Here is a 15,420-nt window from a genome sequence, read left to right as displayed (position 1 = left end):
CCTTCTCCATCTCGTAGCTAGGACCCTCTCCCGTCACCCCCTCACCATCGTGTATCGGACCAAAACCCAAAAAAAAATCCCAGCCGAATGAGCATCGGACCTAGAGCCCAAAAAAAAAAAAAAAAAAAATCCGGCCAAGACCATCGGACCCATCGGGTCCATCGGACCCAGAGCCAAAAAAAAAAAAAAAATCCAGCCAAGACCATCGGACCCATCGGGGGATCCCATCGGGTCCATCGGACCCGAGAGAAAAAAAAAAAATAAAAAAATCCAGCCAAGACCATCGGACTGGACCCATCGGACCAGACCCATCGGGACCATCGGACCGGACCCATCGGGACCATCGGACCGGACCCATCGGGACCATCGGACCGACCCCATCAGACTGTCTTCTTCCCCAAAAAAATTTGCAGATCCGAATCCACCCATTCCACCCAAAATTTCTTAGATCTAACAAATAATAGGTTTCACAAACAATCCAAAACAAAATCACAAACACAATAAATCTAACCTTTTTAACAAAACAAAAAAAAAATGAAGAACATAGTTTCGGTTCGGCGTGGGTGGGCTCATCGTCGATTGGCTGGGTCACCATGAGTGGGCTCGTCGTCGATGGGCTGGGTTGAAGTTGCCTGCGCCGTGCGCCGTCACCATGAGCACAACTTCGGGTTTTTGTGGGTTGAGGAGGCTCACCGAGAGAGAGGAAGAGAGAGGCTGAGATTAGGATTTGAAATGTGAGGGGGGTATTTTTGGGGTTTTGAAAAAAAAGGTATAGTTTTTTTAGGGTTTAGGTTTTTGGTTTAATAATAAATTTTTTTAATTATTTAAGAATATAAAATCAAAATTCCCTTTGGGATTTGATCCCATGATCTCCTTATGTATGACATGTAACTTAACCGTTATGTCAAAATTTGTATAATATTTAAAAATATCACTTTTAATTAGAAATATATATTAACTAACTAAAATACATATGCAGTTCTACTCAAAAATAAAAGAATACATATATAGTTTTTCTCGATTTTCTTTTTCAGGGCGACTGCCCTACCTCACCTCAATGTGGGTCCGCCCTTACTAACAGTCGCACAAAAAATTCTAGGGTTTCAAAAATATTTCAAGCTTCTTCTTTTTCTGGCAGGATTTAGTGTTCTAAATGGTTCTTCTAATCTTCTTCTTTTCCTCTTCTTCTACTGAACACGGGTAGGTTAGGATTTCTATGGTTTTGTTATTTCTCTTTTCATCATAGCCACGGGTTCAAGGTTCTATGGGTTATGGTTCTTAGATTCTATGGTTCTACTCTTCTCTAAACCTAGAAAAACTATAGCACTCAAACCTGAAACCAAAGCTCCAAGCTCCAAATTCTAAAACTGAAACCCAGGGCCGCCTTTTGAAATTTAGTAGGCCATAGAAAAAAAAAATTATTTTGGGCCCTTATTTAGAAAAAAATGTGGTATTTTTCAAAATCAGTAAAAAAAATTGTATAATTTTAAAAGGAAAATATTTATTTAGGCCCCTGGGCTAGGTGGGCCCTAGGCACAGGCCTTGCCTGCCTATGCCCAGGGTCGGGCCTGCTGAAACCCGAAAATTCTCACAGCTCTCGGCATAACTCTAAATACCAAACCCAAAAATCTCTTGGCCAAAACACACCAAACCGAAACCAAGAACAGAATACACACAAATACTATAAACACAATATCAGAGAAATCAAATTAGGGTTATGAGAAAATAAAAGGTGCAAAGACAACACCCGAAATTGTTCTCAGAGTTCACCCAACTACTTCTATGTCAAGCTCCCCGTCTTGATGTTCATTCATCAACATATCAGGTAAAGGTTACAATTGTGTCTCTTTTTTTGTTCTCACTATTTTTCTCTCCTTTTACAAAGATACTAACTCTCTCTTTTGCAAACACACTGAGAAAAACTCCCAAAAGAGTTTTCTCTCTTTTTACAATGGCTCTCTTTACTGCTCTGTGGAGATTTTGTTGTAATTAATTTTGTAATTGCTGTTTCTTAATCTTGATAAAGAATATTTTCAGTTGCTGTAACTCTTAACAAATTTCTGTTACCTATTTATGTTTAAGCTAGCTGACTAATTTCATGTTTAAGCTAGGTGACTAATGTAGGTGATCAATATTTTGGGTTTTTGTTTATAATCAATGTGGGTATTGGTATATATAGCAAGCATAATTTTCTCTGAGAAATGTTGTGGACAACTGACAAGTTAATTAATTTGTTCCAAAAGATGAAAATTTGCTGGATTCCAATTGATTAAAAATGCAAAAATTATAGCAGAAAATGAAATTGTAAACCAAATCTGTACACAGTTGATAGATTATCTTGTGGCTTGTGAAACAAATAAATGATTGATTAAATAAGATATAACAAAAAATAAAGTAAAGAATGAAGAAGAAAAGGTTCAAGCATTTTCCTAAATTTTACTTCAATTTTTATTTTTTTCAATGTAAGAAACTACACTAAGTATTGTGTAATCATTTTGTATAAATAATCCAACAAGTACAAATAATAATCACTTTGGTTTTCAGTTGCCATTTCTTGGTCCAAGCTTGATCTTAGAACTCGAAAAAACAAGTTTAATTAACATGATTCCACCCAGCTGCACCTGCGAAATTCGCTGTCCAAAACATTTCTCAATCTCCCAGCATCATTCCACTGCTCGGCCGAGGCATAGATGTTGGCGAGCAGAGAAGAATAGCCCGCCTTCTCAGGCTGTAACTTGAAGCAATTCCTAGCTGCGATCTCCCCGATCTCAACATTTTTGTGTATTCTACACGCGAGAAGCAATGCTCCCCAAACCCCGGCATGAGGCTGCATTGGCATAGTCTTTATCAACTCATGAGCTTCTTTCAATAATCCTCCCCTGCATAAAAGATCAACCATAATCCCATAATGATTGACCGAAGGCAATAGCCCTTGCTCCTTCATGGAATCGAAACACTTGTAGCCTTCTTCAACTAAGCCTTTTTCATCTCTTCAAACAACTCGATTGCCTCGGTTGCTTTAACATTCAGACCACAGCCCGATATCATTGCAGAATAAGCAACCAAATCTTTGTTTCTTAAACCCCGAAATAGCTCGAATGCTTTCTCAATGTTTCCACACTTAGCATGCAAATCGATAAAAGAGTTCGCCAAGTGATCATCCAATTGAATCCCATTCTTTTCATGTATGATTCGATCCATAACCCGATTTCCAGATAACCAAGCTGTGAACAAGCAGATACAACACTAGTTAAAGTCATCTCATCTGGCTGAATGTTGAAATCTGTTTTAACCATACCATTAAACAACTCAAGGGCTTCCTTTGGTTGATTGTTTTGTTGATAACATGCTATCATAACCTCTTTTCGAGTACCCCGAAATCATGGTAATCCAAGAAACATTATTTCTAACAGGCATTGCATCAAAATAGCTTCTTGCTAACTCAACACTCCCACAACTCACATAACCACTCAACACAGCATTCCAAGAAGCCAAATTCCTCTCAGGCATCTCTTCAAACAAACCCGAAATCATCGAATTCCCTGAAACAACATCCTTACTAGGAATCTTAACAAACACCCTCTGAGCCTCTTCCAAATTCCCAAACCTCAAATACCCCAATAACACAACATTCCACGAAACCACATTCCTTTCGGGCATTTCATCGAACACCTTTCGAGCAGTTCATAACATGCGATGGGTTTCGTGTAAGGTATCTGTTGAATAATTTTTGTAAATTCTGATTTCTACTCCATTTCTCAATATTTTCTTCATTTTAATCTCAATCTTTTTCTCACAAGCACACCTAAAAATACATAAAATTAATTAAAAAACTAAATAAAATATCTAATAAATAACACATATCATATTATCACAAAATAATTATAAAAATATATAAAAACCTATAAAATTAACATAAAACTAATAAATTCAAAAATAATTAAAAACTTAACTAATTAATTGAAAATTAAGAACTAAACCAATTTTAGTTTAAAAAAATATAAAAAATAACTCTAATTCCTAGAGTTATCAACCATGTGAAGTGAAGGGGGATCCTAATGTGAAGGAGGACTTTGTTTGTTTGTTTTTTTTTTTTTTAATATGGTTTTTTCTATTTTTTATTGAAAATATAAAAGTTTTATTAAAGGAAAATGTTAATGTAGCTAAATTTTTAAAAATAAAGGTTCCCTCGCTAATAATTTTGTTTTTTAAGGTCATTTAACTTTTTATCCGGCAAAAAGTTGTGGACTATTTCCTTTGTTTTTGTTGTGTTTATGATTTGTTATTTTTCTTTTTTCTTTCCTTTGTCTTGCTTGTTTCCACGGTATTTTTCCGCCATAAGCGAGGTTATTCAATAAACTTGGGAAGAGATCACTCATGAAAATGTGATCTTCTTCTCTTCTAAGAATCTAAATAAAAAAAATAGTATTGTTTAGTATAATAAATATAGTGACCAGGGACATTAATTGTGTGTCTCCTCTTCTTTTAGAATACTTTTAGTTTTTCTTATTAGTTTTTTTTTTACCTGTTTCCTGATATAGCAGGACATGGTAATTTTTGACATTTGACTCTGATCTTATTCTTCAAGCCTATGATAAATCATGTCTTTGGCCCAACTTTAGTTAATGTGGAAGAGTCTATGTTGAAACTGTTATGTAATTTGTATCTGAAAAGCTTATGAGACTGGGGAAATCAATTGAGTTTCTGCCTTGGACTTAGCTGTAAACTCTCTCTTCTTCTTATGCATATATGTTTAGTTAATGTTCTTAATTTACAAGAATTGGAATAAAGGTGCAACTACCTTGTAATAATTGAGTACAAGAGTTCATACACTTAGAGCATGTTTGGTATTGTTTTCTGTTTTTTGTTTTCAAAAAATTATTTTTAGAAATGAGAACAAAAAATAGTTTTTGAAGTTTTTAAAAACAAGTCATGTTTGGTTAGTGTTTTTTTAAAAAAATATTGACTAAAAGTGAATTGGTTTTTAAAACAGAAAACAACATTTTGTTGTTTTCAAAATTCTTATTTTTTGTAACTTTGTTTTCTGAAAACTATTTTTAAAAAACAAAGCCAAACAAGCTAAATTGTTTTCAAAAAACAATATTCTGTTTTTAAAACAAAAAATAATTTTTTAATTATGATGTCAAACATGCACTTAGTAATTAAATTGAACACATATCTGACATAGAAATACAGAGTGTTACAATTTGGTGTCATTAACTAGCTAGTTGGCCATATTCAATTTGGTGATGACACAAATTTTATTAAGTCATTTTTTTTGGAATTAATTAAGAAAGCTTGGATAGTCAATGAGGATGGTTTGCAGTAATTCATAGTATGATCTGTCTTGCTGTTTTGCAATAACCTGCTAAAATTATAGGGGTAAGTATTATACCTAAATTATAGGGGTAAAATTATTAAATGTACATTAAATAATTCGCTTTGAGAATTACTAGAAATATTCGAACTCGTTACCACATAAATAGAAGTGAGATAAGAATAATAACTATTAGCGAGTAAAGATTGGCGAGACAACAAGTTCGTCTCGGGATGAACAAAATACATAATGAAAGTTGTTCCAGATGAATGAACAAAGAGCTTGCAGCTCATTGACCCACATACTTGTGAATGAAAGCTTGCAACTCATTTATCCACATACTTGTGAGTGTGTTCAAAGAATAACAACATTCATCCATCTCGCAAGTGTGTTCAAAGAATAACAACATTCATCCATCTCGCTCTTTATGCGTTGTAGTAACCACCTCACTAATACTTTATAAAATGGCAAAAGAGAACCGCGAGAAGCATTGTATCTCTACAGTAGCATTTTCCTACAAAGATAGTAAAGAAGGATAATACATACTCGACGAGCATCATCCAATACAATCAGCACAACCGTCTATGTATAAAGACAAAAGAACAATTGAACGGTTATTTAATATTATCTCATATACATAATAATGAAACGTAGGGAATGTCCACATTTTATGAGTTGTTATGAATGAATAGATCCCAATGGAATAGTTGTCACCCTACACGTCTATAAATAGGGATAGGACTTAGGGTAAAAGAGAAGACAAATCTAGAGAGAAAAAGAAAGATATAATTATCACTAATATTATTGTATTCTGTATTCTAAATACTTTCACTAATAAGATGGACTCGTAGACTATGAAGAATTAACTTCAAAACCACGTTAAAAAACTTTATGTTGTTTATTTAATACTATAATTAATTTTGTAGTTTATTTATCACAAAAGGCTTGGGGGTAAATGTTATCTGCGTTTTTGGATAGATGATACGTATACTTCTAAGAACAAAATCTAGCTAAGACAGGCCAATTCTGAAGCCAAATCAAGTTTATAAATCAAAACACTGAAGTTAGACTACGACTCTGGATTCATATGTAAGCCGAGCTCATATACGCGACAAGGTCGGACCACTTTGGTCTGGGAAAGATTATCCTACCCAGAAGCTAGAAGGTCCCCCCAAACAAATATGGATGCCTTCATGGGGTAATTCGAAACGGGCAACTGAAGAGACATTTGGAAGCCTCCAAATATCATCCTATGTGGCATCCTTTAGACACAAGGTCCCACCATGTCAGGGGTTTGTCCCCTATGTTAGACCCAGGGAGCGCACCACCAAAAGCAAACCACCTTTTTGTGCAATGCCATATTGACATTCTCGGTACCAACATGGCTTCGCACGACACCTGTCATCACCATACGGTCCCCACTCGTAGGGATATATAGCCGTTACCTCATGAATTGGGCTTTACCTAACCGACCTAATAACAATATGTATTGTATTTTACCCTAGTAGTGGGCTTAGTTGACACCTCTAAATCCTACCAGGTCTGGGTTCACCCATACCCGATGCTAGTCTATAAATAGAATATTACCCCTTCATGGGCTAAGAATTAGGGTTCTTAATTAAGCTAGGACAAGAGCACTTGTGTAAAGATACTTTGAAGCTTTAGCTCAATAATATTGACTCGTGGATTAAAACTCATTAACGCTCCAACTACGTAAAAATTTTTGTTTTTTTTCTTTAGTTTATTTCTTTCTTAAGCTTATTTATTTTATAGTCGATTTTTAAAAATTTCGATATAAATTTATAGTAGATTAACAAGCTCAGATAGATGGATTAAAAAAGTGATACTGATTTTATGGTCATAATATCTGAAACAAAGCAAGAATAATGGAGAATTAAGTTTAAAATTAATTTGAGGGTGCTCCGGTATTTTGACATACATTTCTTTTTTATATTTTGTCGTTTTGTCTAACCCGTGGGTTTTGGTTGGACCTGTACTTGCCAGCAAACCCGGCCATTTTTTTTTTGTTTTAAATTTAATATATAACATAAAATAAATAATGTATTTTTTATAGAAGATTTTAGTAAAAATTATATGTACATATGTGTAATAATAAAAGTAAAAATTAAAATGTAAATATGATTTTTTATATTGTTTTTCTATTACATATTTTATCTATTACATTAAAGATGAAAAATTTAAGATTATGTATGTAATATGTATGTGAATACTATACTAGTGTATATATCATATGGATATTTAAGTTTATTATAAATATTTTTTTAATTTAAATATTTTTAAGGATATGGATATATCATATGTATAGACTATGGTGGATAATAACTAGTAGGAAATGTATGGATGGATTATGAAATATGGAGTATGGACTTTTGATTTTTAGTCATAATTTATTTTGATACTTTTAGTTTTTATTATTATGTTCATCATTCCTTATTTTATGAACAATGAACATAAGTTTGACGAATGATTTGTTTAGTGGTATATTGGATTTACGTTTCTACTTTAGATTTTAAATATATTTTTTTTTCTATAAAGAATTTGGATGATAAAAAAATATTTATCGAGAGTTGATCGAGTCAACCCGAATTCGCGGACCCTCGACCCTGAAACCATTTCATGGTTGGATACGGGTACATTTTTGGAACCCAAAACCCGATCAACCCGCCCAATGTTTAGCCTAGGGTTTTATTTTTTGATATAGCTGGTCTTGATTAGAGATGAAAAAATTTATACCGCGAGAATGGGTAATTGTAGGGACTCGCCCCTATTGGGGTGGGGATTCCCCGTCTTAGCAGTTAATGGGGCGGTGGTGGAGGACACTTTCAATACCGAAAGCGGGGATGAGACGGGCGGGGATAATACTATCCGCACCATATCCGACTCCGATATAAATATATATAGTTTCTTTTTTATTCTTAACGTGTATATACACTACAAAAAATCTTACTTTTAATCACAACAAAATTTGTGATTAAAGATAAAAAAAAGTTGTGGCTAATTATAAATTATCATTATTGTGTTGTGACTAAAAGGTCCGTGTCTAAAAGTATTAGTCACAAAAATTACAATTTGTTGTGGCTAAATATATTTTTAGTTACAATATTTGTTTTGACTAAAATTAAAGACTATGTTTTAGTCACAAATATTTTTTTATTGTGACTAAATGTCACATTTAGTTACAAAAAAATTATGTTGTGACTAAAAGATTGTCACTAAAAGTAGCAGTTTTTTGTAGTGATAGTATATATATATATCATTGATAATCAAAATTATTTTGATTATCATATATAACTAAAATTATATATCATATGCTTAAATTATGAAGATCTAATGACAATAGTGAAATGGTGATCATTGTGGATTACAAGTGTGAAGATATTTTCTTCTCCATTTTTAGTTTCATCTTTATTTAATTTTTAATTTTTTGGGAGACTTGAGAGGTATGAGACCATGATATTATACTTGGGTTATATTTTTTTTTTTATTTTTTCTTTTTGAAACTTTTAGAAATATTTATTTTTATCTTCTACATGAGTTATGCTATTTTTTTTTTTCTGATAAAATGAGAACTTCATTAAATTTGGCATTCGAAACACATGATATCCAGCAAAGTGCTTGAGCGTTGGACACACAGATGCTACGTTCAGATAAAGACCGAGACATCCTAGCAGCAGCATGTGCTAGTCGGTTTGTTGAACGTTTTACAAAATGAATTTTAAGAGAAGGAATAGACGATAAAAGAGATTGACAATCATGGACAAGAACCCCAAAAACCGAACTGAGAGGAATCTTGCTTCGAGACAGATTTGTCTTTTATCTTTTATGGATTATGAAAAAGTAATAAATATTTGTGAGAATATTAGTTTAATTAAAAAAAAATTCAACTATTTTAAATTATTTTATTTTTTTCCATTTTGCCTTAATGGATACTTGATGAATGCTTCATAATTGATGGGTATTCTCCTACCATAAATTCTCTTGTTATTAGATGGGGATGGGAGCATAAATAGGTAATGAGGATAGGGACGAGTATTGCATTTTTTTTTATATTAACCGTCCAATTTTCATCTCTAATCTTAATGTCTAAGTTTCTATATCTAAGAGTGAAATTGTCTTTTCTCGGTAGGGTAGGGTTTTGTTTTCTGATATTAATTAGGCCAAATTTGAAAGGTGGATTAATAACTTGTGTCATATATTTTACCAGCAAAAGGAGGAAAGATTCAGAAAAGAAAACATGCAAGTTTTGTAGATTTTTCTGAAAATATTAACTCTGCATGCCCTACATATTAAAGTGTACGTACTCATATTATTAATGTTCACACTTAATTTGTTCAACGCCATGAGTACTACTATACTCTATATATACAATTATATAATGCAATAAAATATTCATATATTTATATATATTTGTGTGGTACTGTACTTATCATTATTACATTACACCATAAATAAATGATTCATCTTTTATATCAATCAACAAAAATATTCAAGATATATATATATACATACACTACCCTTAAATTGATGAACAAAACATCAAATATATGTATAAAACCAAACCACTAAACCAATAACTATGGTAGCCTCTTCTTTATTCCTTTCTCCATTTTTCATTCTAACCTTGAGCATTTTTCAACCCCAATATTGCACTAGGGTTCTTTCATTGGCCACTCAACTTGAAAATGGTACATATATATATACATTTATTTAACTATGTTTGAACATTTTCTTACATACATAACAATGTAAAATTATGAAAGTAATTTTTTTTTTGTTCAAAACCCTAAATTGTACGTACGTAATGCTTATTATGAAAACAACTTATTATATTCAATTATCATCAAACCCTAATTATTATTATGTGTATGCAGACTTTAGTTACATGAAGGTGGTGACCAACGCCACCAACCTACCACCGTACACGGCGGAGTATGACTACATTGTGATCGGAGGAGGGACCGCCGGCTGCCCTCTAGCGGCAACTTTATCAGCGAATTACTCGGTCCTGGTCCTGGAAAGAGGCGGCGACCCAGAAACCTACCAAGACTTGTTTAGGGCGGAGAATTTCGAGCAACAAATGACAAAAGAAGACGATGGAGAAGGCCCGGTGGAGAGGTTTAGGTCGGTAGAAGGGGTAGAAAATGCTAGGGCACGGGTTCTCGGGGGAGGCAGCATGATCAACATGGGATTCTATTCAAGAGGTGAGAAGGAGTTTTATGAGAGATTAAGAGGAGAAGGAGGGGTAGAGTGGGAGATGGATTTGGTTGAAAAGGCTTATGAATGGGTTGAAGAGAGTATTGTGTATGGAAGTGAGTTGTTAGAGTGGCAAAACACTATGAAAGAGGCTTTGTTGGAAGGTGGAATTGGGCCCTATAATGGGTTTAGTTTGGATCATAAGTTGGGAACTAAATATTCTGGTTCTATATTTGATGAGTTTGGGGGTAGACATGGTGCTGCAGAGCTTCTTAATAAAGGGCATTTTAGTAATTTAAGAGTGGTTGTTTATGCAACGGTTGAACAGATCTTGTTCTCAGGTATGTTGTCAATATATATAGTATTCTTTTATATCTTAATACATAATTAATTAGAAGATATTTGCAAAATAATATTATTTAGACTACAAAGTTGTCATTTGATAAATTGTTAAAAAATATAAATTACAGGTAGTTTTGTCGCCAATATTCCTTACTATTATTATTATTATTCATTAAAAAAAAGAATCTATTCAAAATATTTTAACAACTATGTAATATAAATATTTCATATAATTGTTTGTATCTGCAAAAATTAATTTCTAATCATTTATAGTTAATACATGCACTTCTTTTATATTTTTAATATTTTTTTTTTTTTGAGAGAGAGAGTTATATTTTTAATGTTTAAATAGTTTAAATCTTAATATGAAGGAATGCATTGGTCACTTATTTTAGAGGTCACCATAGAAGCAGGCCTAGCCTTGGGCATAGGCATGTTAGGCATTTGTCTAAGGCCCACCTAGCTTAGGGGCTAAAAACAAAATTTCTTTTGAAATTATACACTTTTTTTTACTAATTTTTAAAAGTATCATATTTTTTTTTTCTAAATAAGGGCCTAAAAATATTTTTTTTTTATGAATATATTTGAGGAAATTGCATTGTATACCCACTTTAGTTCACATATTTTAATTTTTACTTGTGTTTCTATATTATTTAAGATATACTCACTTTTATAGATGATGCCCCCATATACCCCTTAGGCTAATGTGAATTATGTGTAAGACTTAAGTGTGGGGTGAGAGTATATTGAGCAACTCACTTACAAAAGTGGGTACATTTTAATAAAATATAACGTGACGGTATTTTAGATTAATAAATACCAAAAAAAAAAATATTCCTCAATTTATCTCGTACTTTAAGGTTGGCCCTTCATAAAAGCACCCTAAAATTTTGCTATCACACATTATTTAATTATAATAATTTGATATACATATTAGGTTTGACTGCGAAAGGAGTGATCTTTAGAGACTCCAAAGGAAAATCCCACAAAGCATTTGTTCGAAACAAAGGAGAGATCATATTAAGCGCTGGCACAATCGGTAGCCCCCAACTCCTCCTCTTAAGCGGAATTGGCCCAATCTCAGACTTGTCATATTTAAAGATTCCTATTGTTCAACCCCAACCTCATGTTGGAAAGTTCATGGCTGATAATCCTCGTAACAACATCAACATAGTAATGCCTTTCACACTCTACTCCTCGTACTTACAAATAGTTGGAATCACCCCAGATTTCTACCTTGAAACCGCTTCTTTCATGGCCCCATTTACTTCACCATTTGCTGCCAAACCTAGTAGCCTCACAGGAAACCTAACTTCTTCATCCATTGATTTAAGTGTGGCAACTATATGCACCAAAGTCCCCGGACCGTCTTCTCATGGAACACTCTCTTTGTCTTCGGCATTGGATGTCAAAGCCATCCCTAACATTCGTTTTAATTACTTTTCTGATCCGACAGACCTTGCTCGATGTGTTAAGGCCATGAGGAAAGTTGGCGATTTGTTGAAGACTAAGTGCTTGGCTAAGTTTAAGTTTGATAAAAATATTGATGATGTGTTAGGGTTTAAGTTTTTCGGTCCTTCATTGCCAATGGATTACTCATTAAGTAGTAATGATTCGTCGTTGGAAGATCTTTGTCGGAGTACGGTGACAACATGGTGGCATTACCACGGCGGATGCCTACCAGGCAAGGTGGTTGATGGTGATTTTCGTGTTATTGGGATTAAAGGGCTTCGAGTTGTGGATGCATCTGTTCTTAGTAGCTCACCGGGTACCAATCCTCAAGCCACAATTATGATGTTAGGCCGGTAAGTTGAATGAATTTATATATTTAAGTATTAAGAAGCATTATTGGTGTTTTTTTAAGTATAACGTAATGGTATTACAATTAACTAATAATTTAAGGGTCTTAAGTTCGAATACATGCCTCCATCACTACTAAGCTAGTGTTAGTAGCTAATAACTTAACATTTACTACTTGTGTAATTTTATATCAGATTTCATACATGGTATTTAAGTTTGACCTTGGATATAAGTGGGTCAAACTTGAATTTAGGGCCCTCAATTAAAAATGCTTTATTTATTTTCTAAAATGTCATTATTTGATGCGAAAATTACATATTTTATAAGTTTTTATATAATGTGTGTAAAAATATGATTTTTTTTAAAAAATATACATATATTTAATGGAAAGAATTAAAGAAAATTAAAAAAAAAATGAGAAAATTGTATAAATTTACCCTAGGGAGGTAAATGGTTACTTTCCATATTTTTTAATTTTCTTTTTTTTTTTTTTTTGAAATTTTATTTATAATATATATTTAAAAAAACTCATATTTTTTGTAAACTTTTGTCAAAAAAGAACCATAAAAAATGAAAATTTCCCTGATTTAATTTGCTACATATACGAAAATGCTTTAAATTAATTTTGAAGTATACCACTTATAACTTCTTTTAATAATACAATATTTTGCATTGGATCTCTTAATCTTTTTCATTAAAAATATGTAAGGTATAATTAATACATAGGATATAAAGTTGCTCTTGTGACATTTGTTTATGTCTCTACATATGATAGTATGTTGTTTTTCTCTTGACAGGTATGTGGGACTTAGGATGCTTAAGAACCAAATAGAAGTATTACAATGTATTTCAAATACCTTTTCATAATTTTTAAATTATGATAAAGTGTAATCAAGTAATCTTTATATATTTCAAATACCTTTTCATTATCTTTAAATTATGATAAAGTGTAATCAAGTAATGTTTATATATGTATGATTATCCTGTAATGATCAAACTAAGTTATTTAATTTTTTCTTTTAAATTTAGAAAATTTTAATTAATACGTAAAAATAGGATTTAAATAATCTTTTGTATTCGTGACTCTTTTATTTTATATACATGTGAAATAATTTATTTGAACATTACTTTTTATATTGTAAATTATTTTAAATTTTTCAAAATTGTACTTAATATCTTAAATAATTATTACCTGCATAATAGTTACAATAGGTACAAAACAGTTAGAAATACATCAATCTATTTTTTTTTTTTTGTATAATTAATAATAACTTATATGTATAATTAATAAGATAAAACAATGATAGTTTTTGAATAATACTATAGTGTATCTACTCCACATGCATACTTCATTAGTTTAACAAGTAATGTTGACTACTATTTTTGGCAACTAAAAATTTATGAAAATAGGGGCCGCTATTGGTCTAGATTCTGGCCGCTAAAGGGCAATAGCGGCGGACCTCGGCCGCTATTGGTCCGCCGCTATTGCTTGGCCGCTATTAATAGTATTAGCGGCCAAAAACATGCTCCGCCGCTAATACTATTAATAGCGGCGGAGCAATAGCGGCGGGACCCCGCCGCTATTGCCCTGTGTCAGTTTCGTGTTTCGAGACTGACACAGGGCAATAGCGGCGGGGTCCCGCCGCTATTGCTCCGCCGCTATTACCCATCAGAATAAAAAAAAATTATAAATATTTATAAATAATAAATAATAATAAATATATATATTAATCTTATATATAAATAAATAATTAATTAATATAGGAATATTTAATAAATAAATCTAATTAATATAATTAAAACAATTTAATAAAATTTATTAATAATTTAAAATTGTCTCAAAGTAATTAACTTTAACATAATAATCCTAATAAAATATTGTCTCAAAATTAAACTAAATTATTACAAAACATAAATAAATTATTCATTAACATCTTCATTCAGGTCTCTAATTATGAAGTCTTGATCTGGATTATTTTCGGTACGAGTCCCCGAAGCCCGTGGCGGAGAAGGCACATACGCTTGGTCTGATGATAAACCAAGCGTTAAATTACCGAGCTCAGCTTGGTTGAAAATGGGAGTTGAAAAAAATTGGTTCTCCTGCGATGAACTCCCAAATAATCCAAAATCAGCAAAGTTTGAGCCGAGCGAAGGAGACTCTGACGGTGTTCGGTATAAGAACTGATTTCCCATCTACAATTTAGGCGACAAATAAAGTATTACAAATTTGAATGATTTGTTAAGTGTTATGAAATTTTATGAATAAAAATTATGCCATGTATATACATCACTCTTGTATATCCATCGCTCTTTTCAACTACTTATTAATTATAATTATAAAATTTTATGAATATTTTATGAATTAAAATATATTTAAATAAAAAAATTATTCATTAAAGTAGTACTCTTTTAATTTTTAACTTTTTAATTTTTGAGTTATTTATAATTTATATGAATACAATTTATTTTTCAAAATTAAATAAATATAAAATATAAAATATAAAATATAAAATATAAAATTTTCTAAATATTTTATGAATTTAAAAAAAAAAAAATTTATTCATTAAATTACTACTTTTTTAATTTTCAATTTTTTAATTTTTGAGTTATTTATAATTTATATGAAAACAATTTATTTTTCAAATTTAAATAAATATAAAATATAAAATATAAAATTTTATGAATATTTTATGAATTAAAATATATTTAAATATATTTTATTTATTAAATTACTACTATTTAATTTT

At 31.7% G+C, this 15,420-nt stretch overlaps 2 protein-coding genes across 2 annotated transcripts; one reads left to right on the top strand and one right to left on the bottom strand.

Annotated features, from left to right (window-relative positions):
* Positions 1-2,345: 2,345 nt before the first annotated feature.
* Positions 2,346-3,684, bottom strand: LOC115694871 (pentatricopeptide repeat-containing protein At4g22760-like; the record flags this gene model as incomplete). Its single annotated transcript, XM_061117907.1, is given in 4 exon segments — positions 2,346-2,985; positions 2,988-3,176; positions 3,179-3,357; positions 3,359-3,684. Coding segments are annotated over 4 exon segments (1,083 nt in total), but the record flags the coding sequence as incomplete, so codon positions are not given.
* A 6,170-nt stretch (positions 3,685-9,854) lies between these two features.
* LOC115724498 ((R)-mandelonitrile lyase 1) lies at positions 9,855-13,683 on the top strand. The gene is made up of 4 exons (XM_030653789.2): positions 9,855-10,023; positions 10,210-10,872; positions 11,811-12,678; positions 13,471-13,683. Exons 1-4 carry the CDS (start codon positions 9,915-9,917, stop codon positions 13,538-13,540), a joined length of 1,710 nt encoding a protein of 569 aa, XP_030509649.2. The 5' UTR covers positions 9,855-9,914; the 3' UTR covers positions 13,541-13,683.
* The last annotated feature ends 1,737 nt before the right edge of the window (positions 13,684-15,420 follow it).

The sequence above is a fragment of the Cannabis sativa genome, chromosome 6 (genome assembly GCF_029168945.1).
Source record: "Cannabis sativa cultivar Pink pepper isolate KNU-18-1 chromosome 6, ASM2916894v1, whole genome shotgun sequence".
NCBI classification, from domain to species: domain Eukaryota; kingdom Viridiplantae; phylum Streptophyta; class Magnoliopsida; order Rosales; family Cannabaceae; genus Cannabis; species Cannabis sativa.
This window is presented reverse-complemented; position numbering and strand designations above follow the sequence as displayed.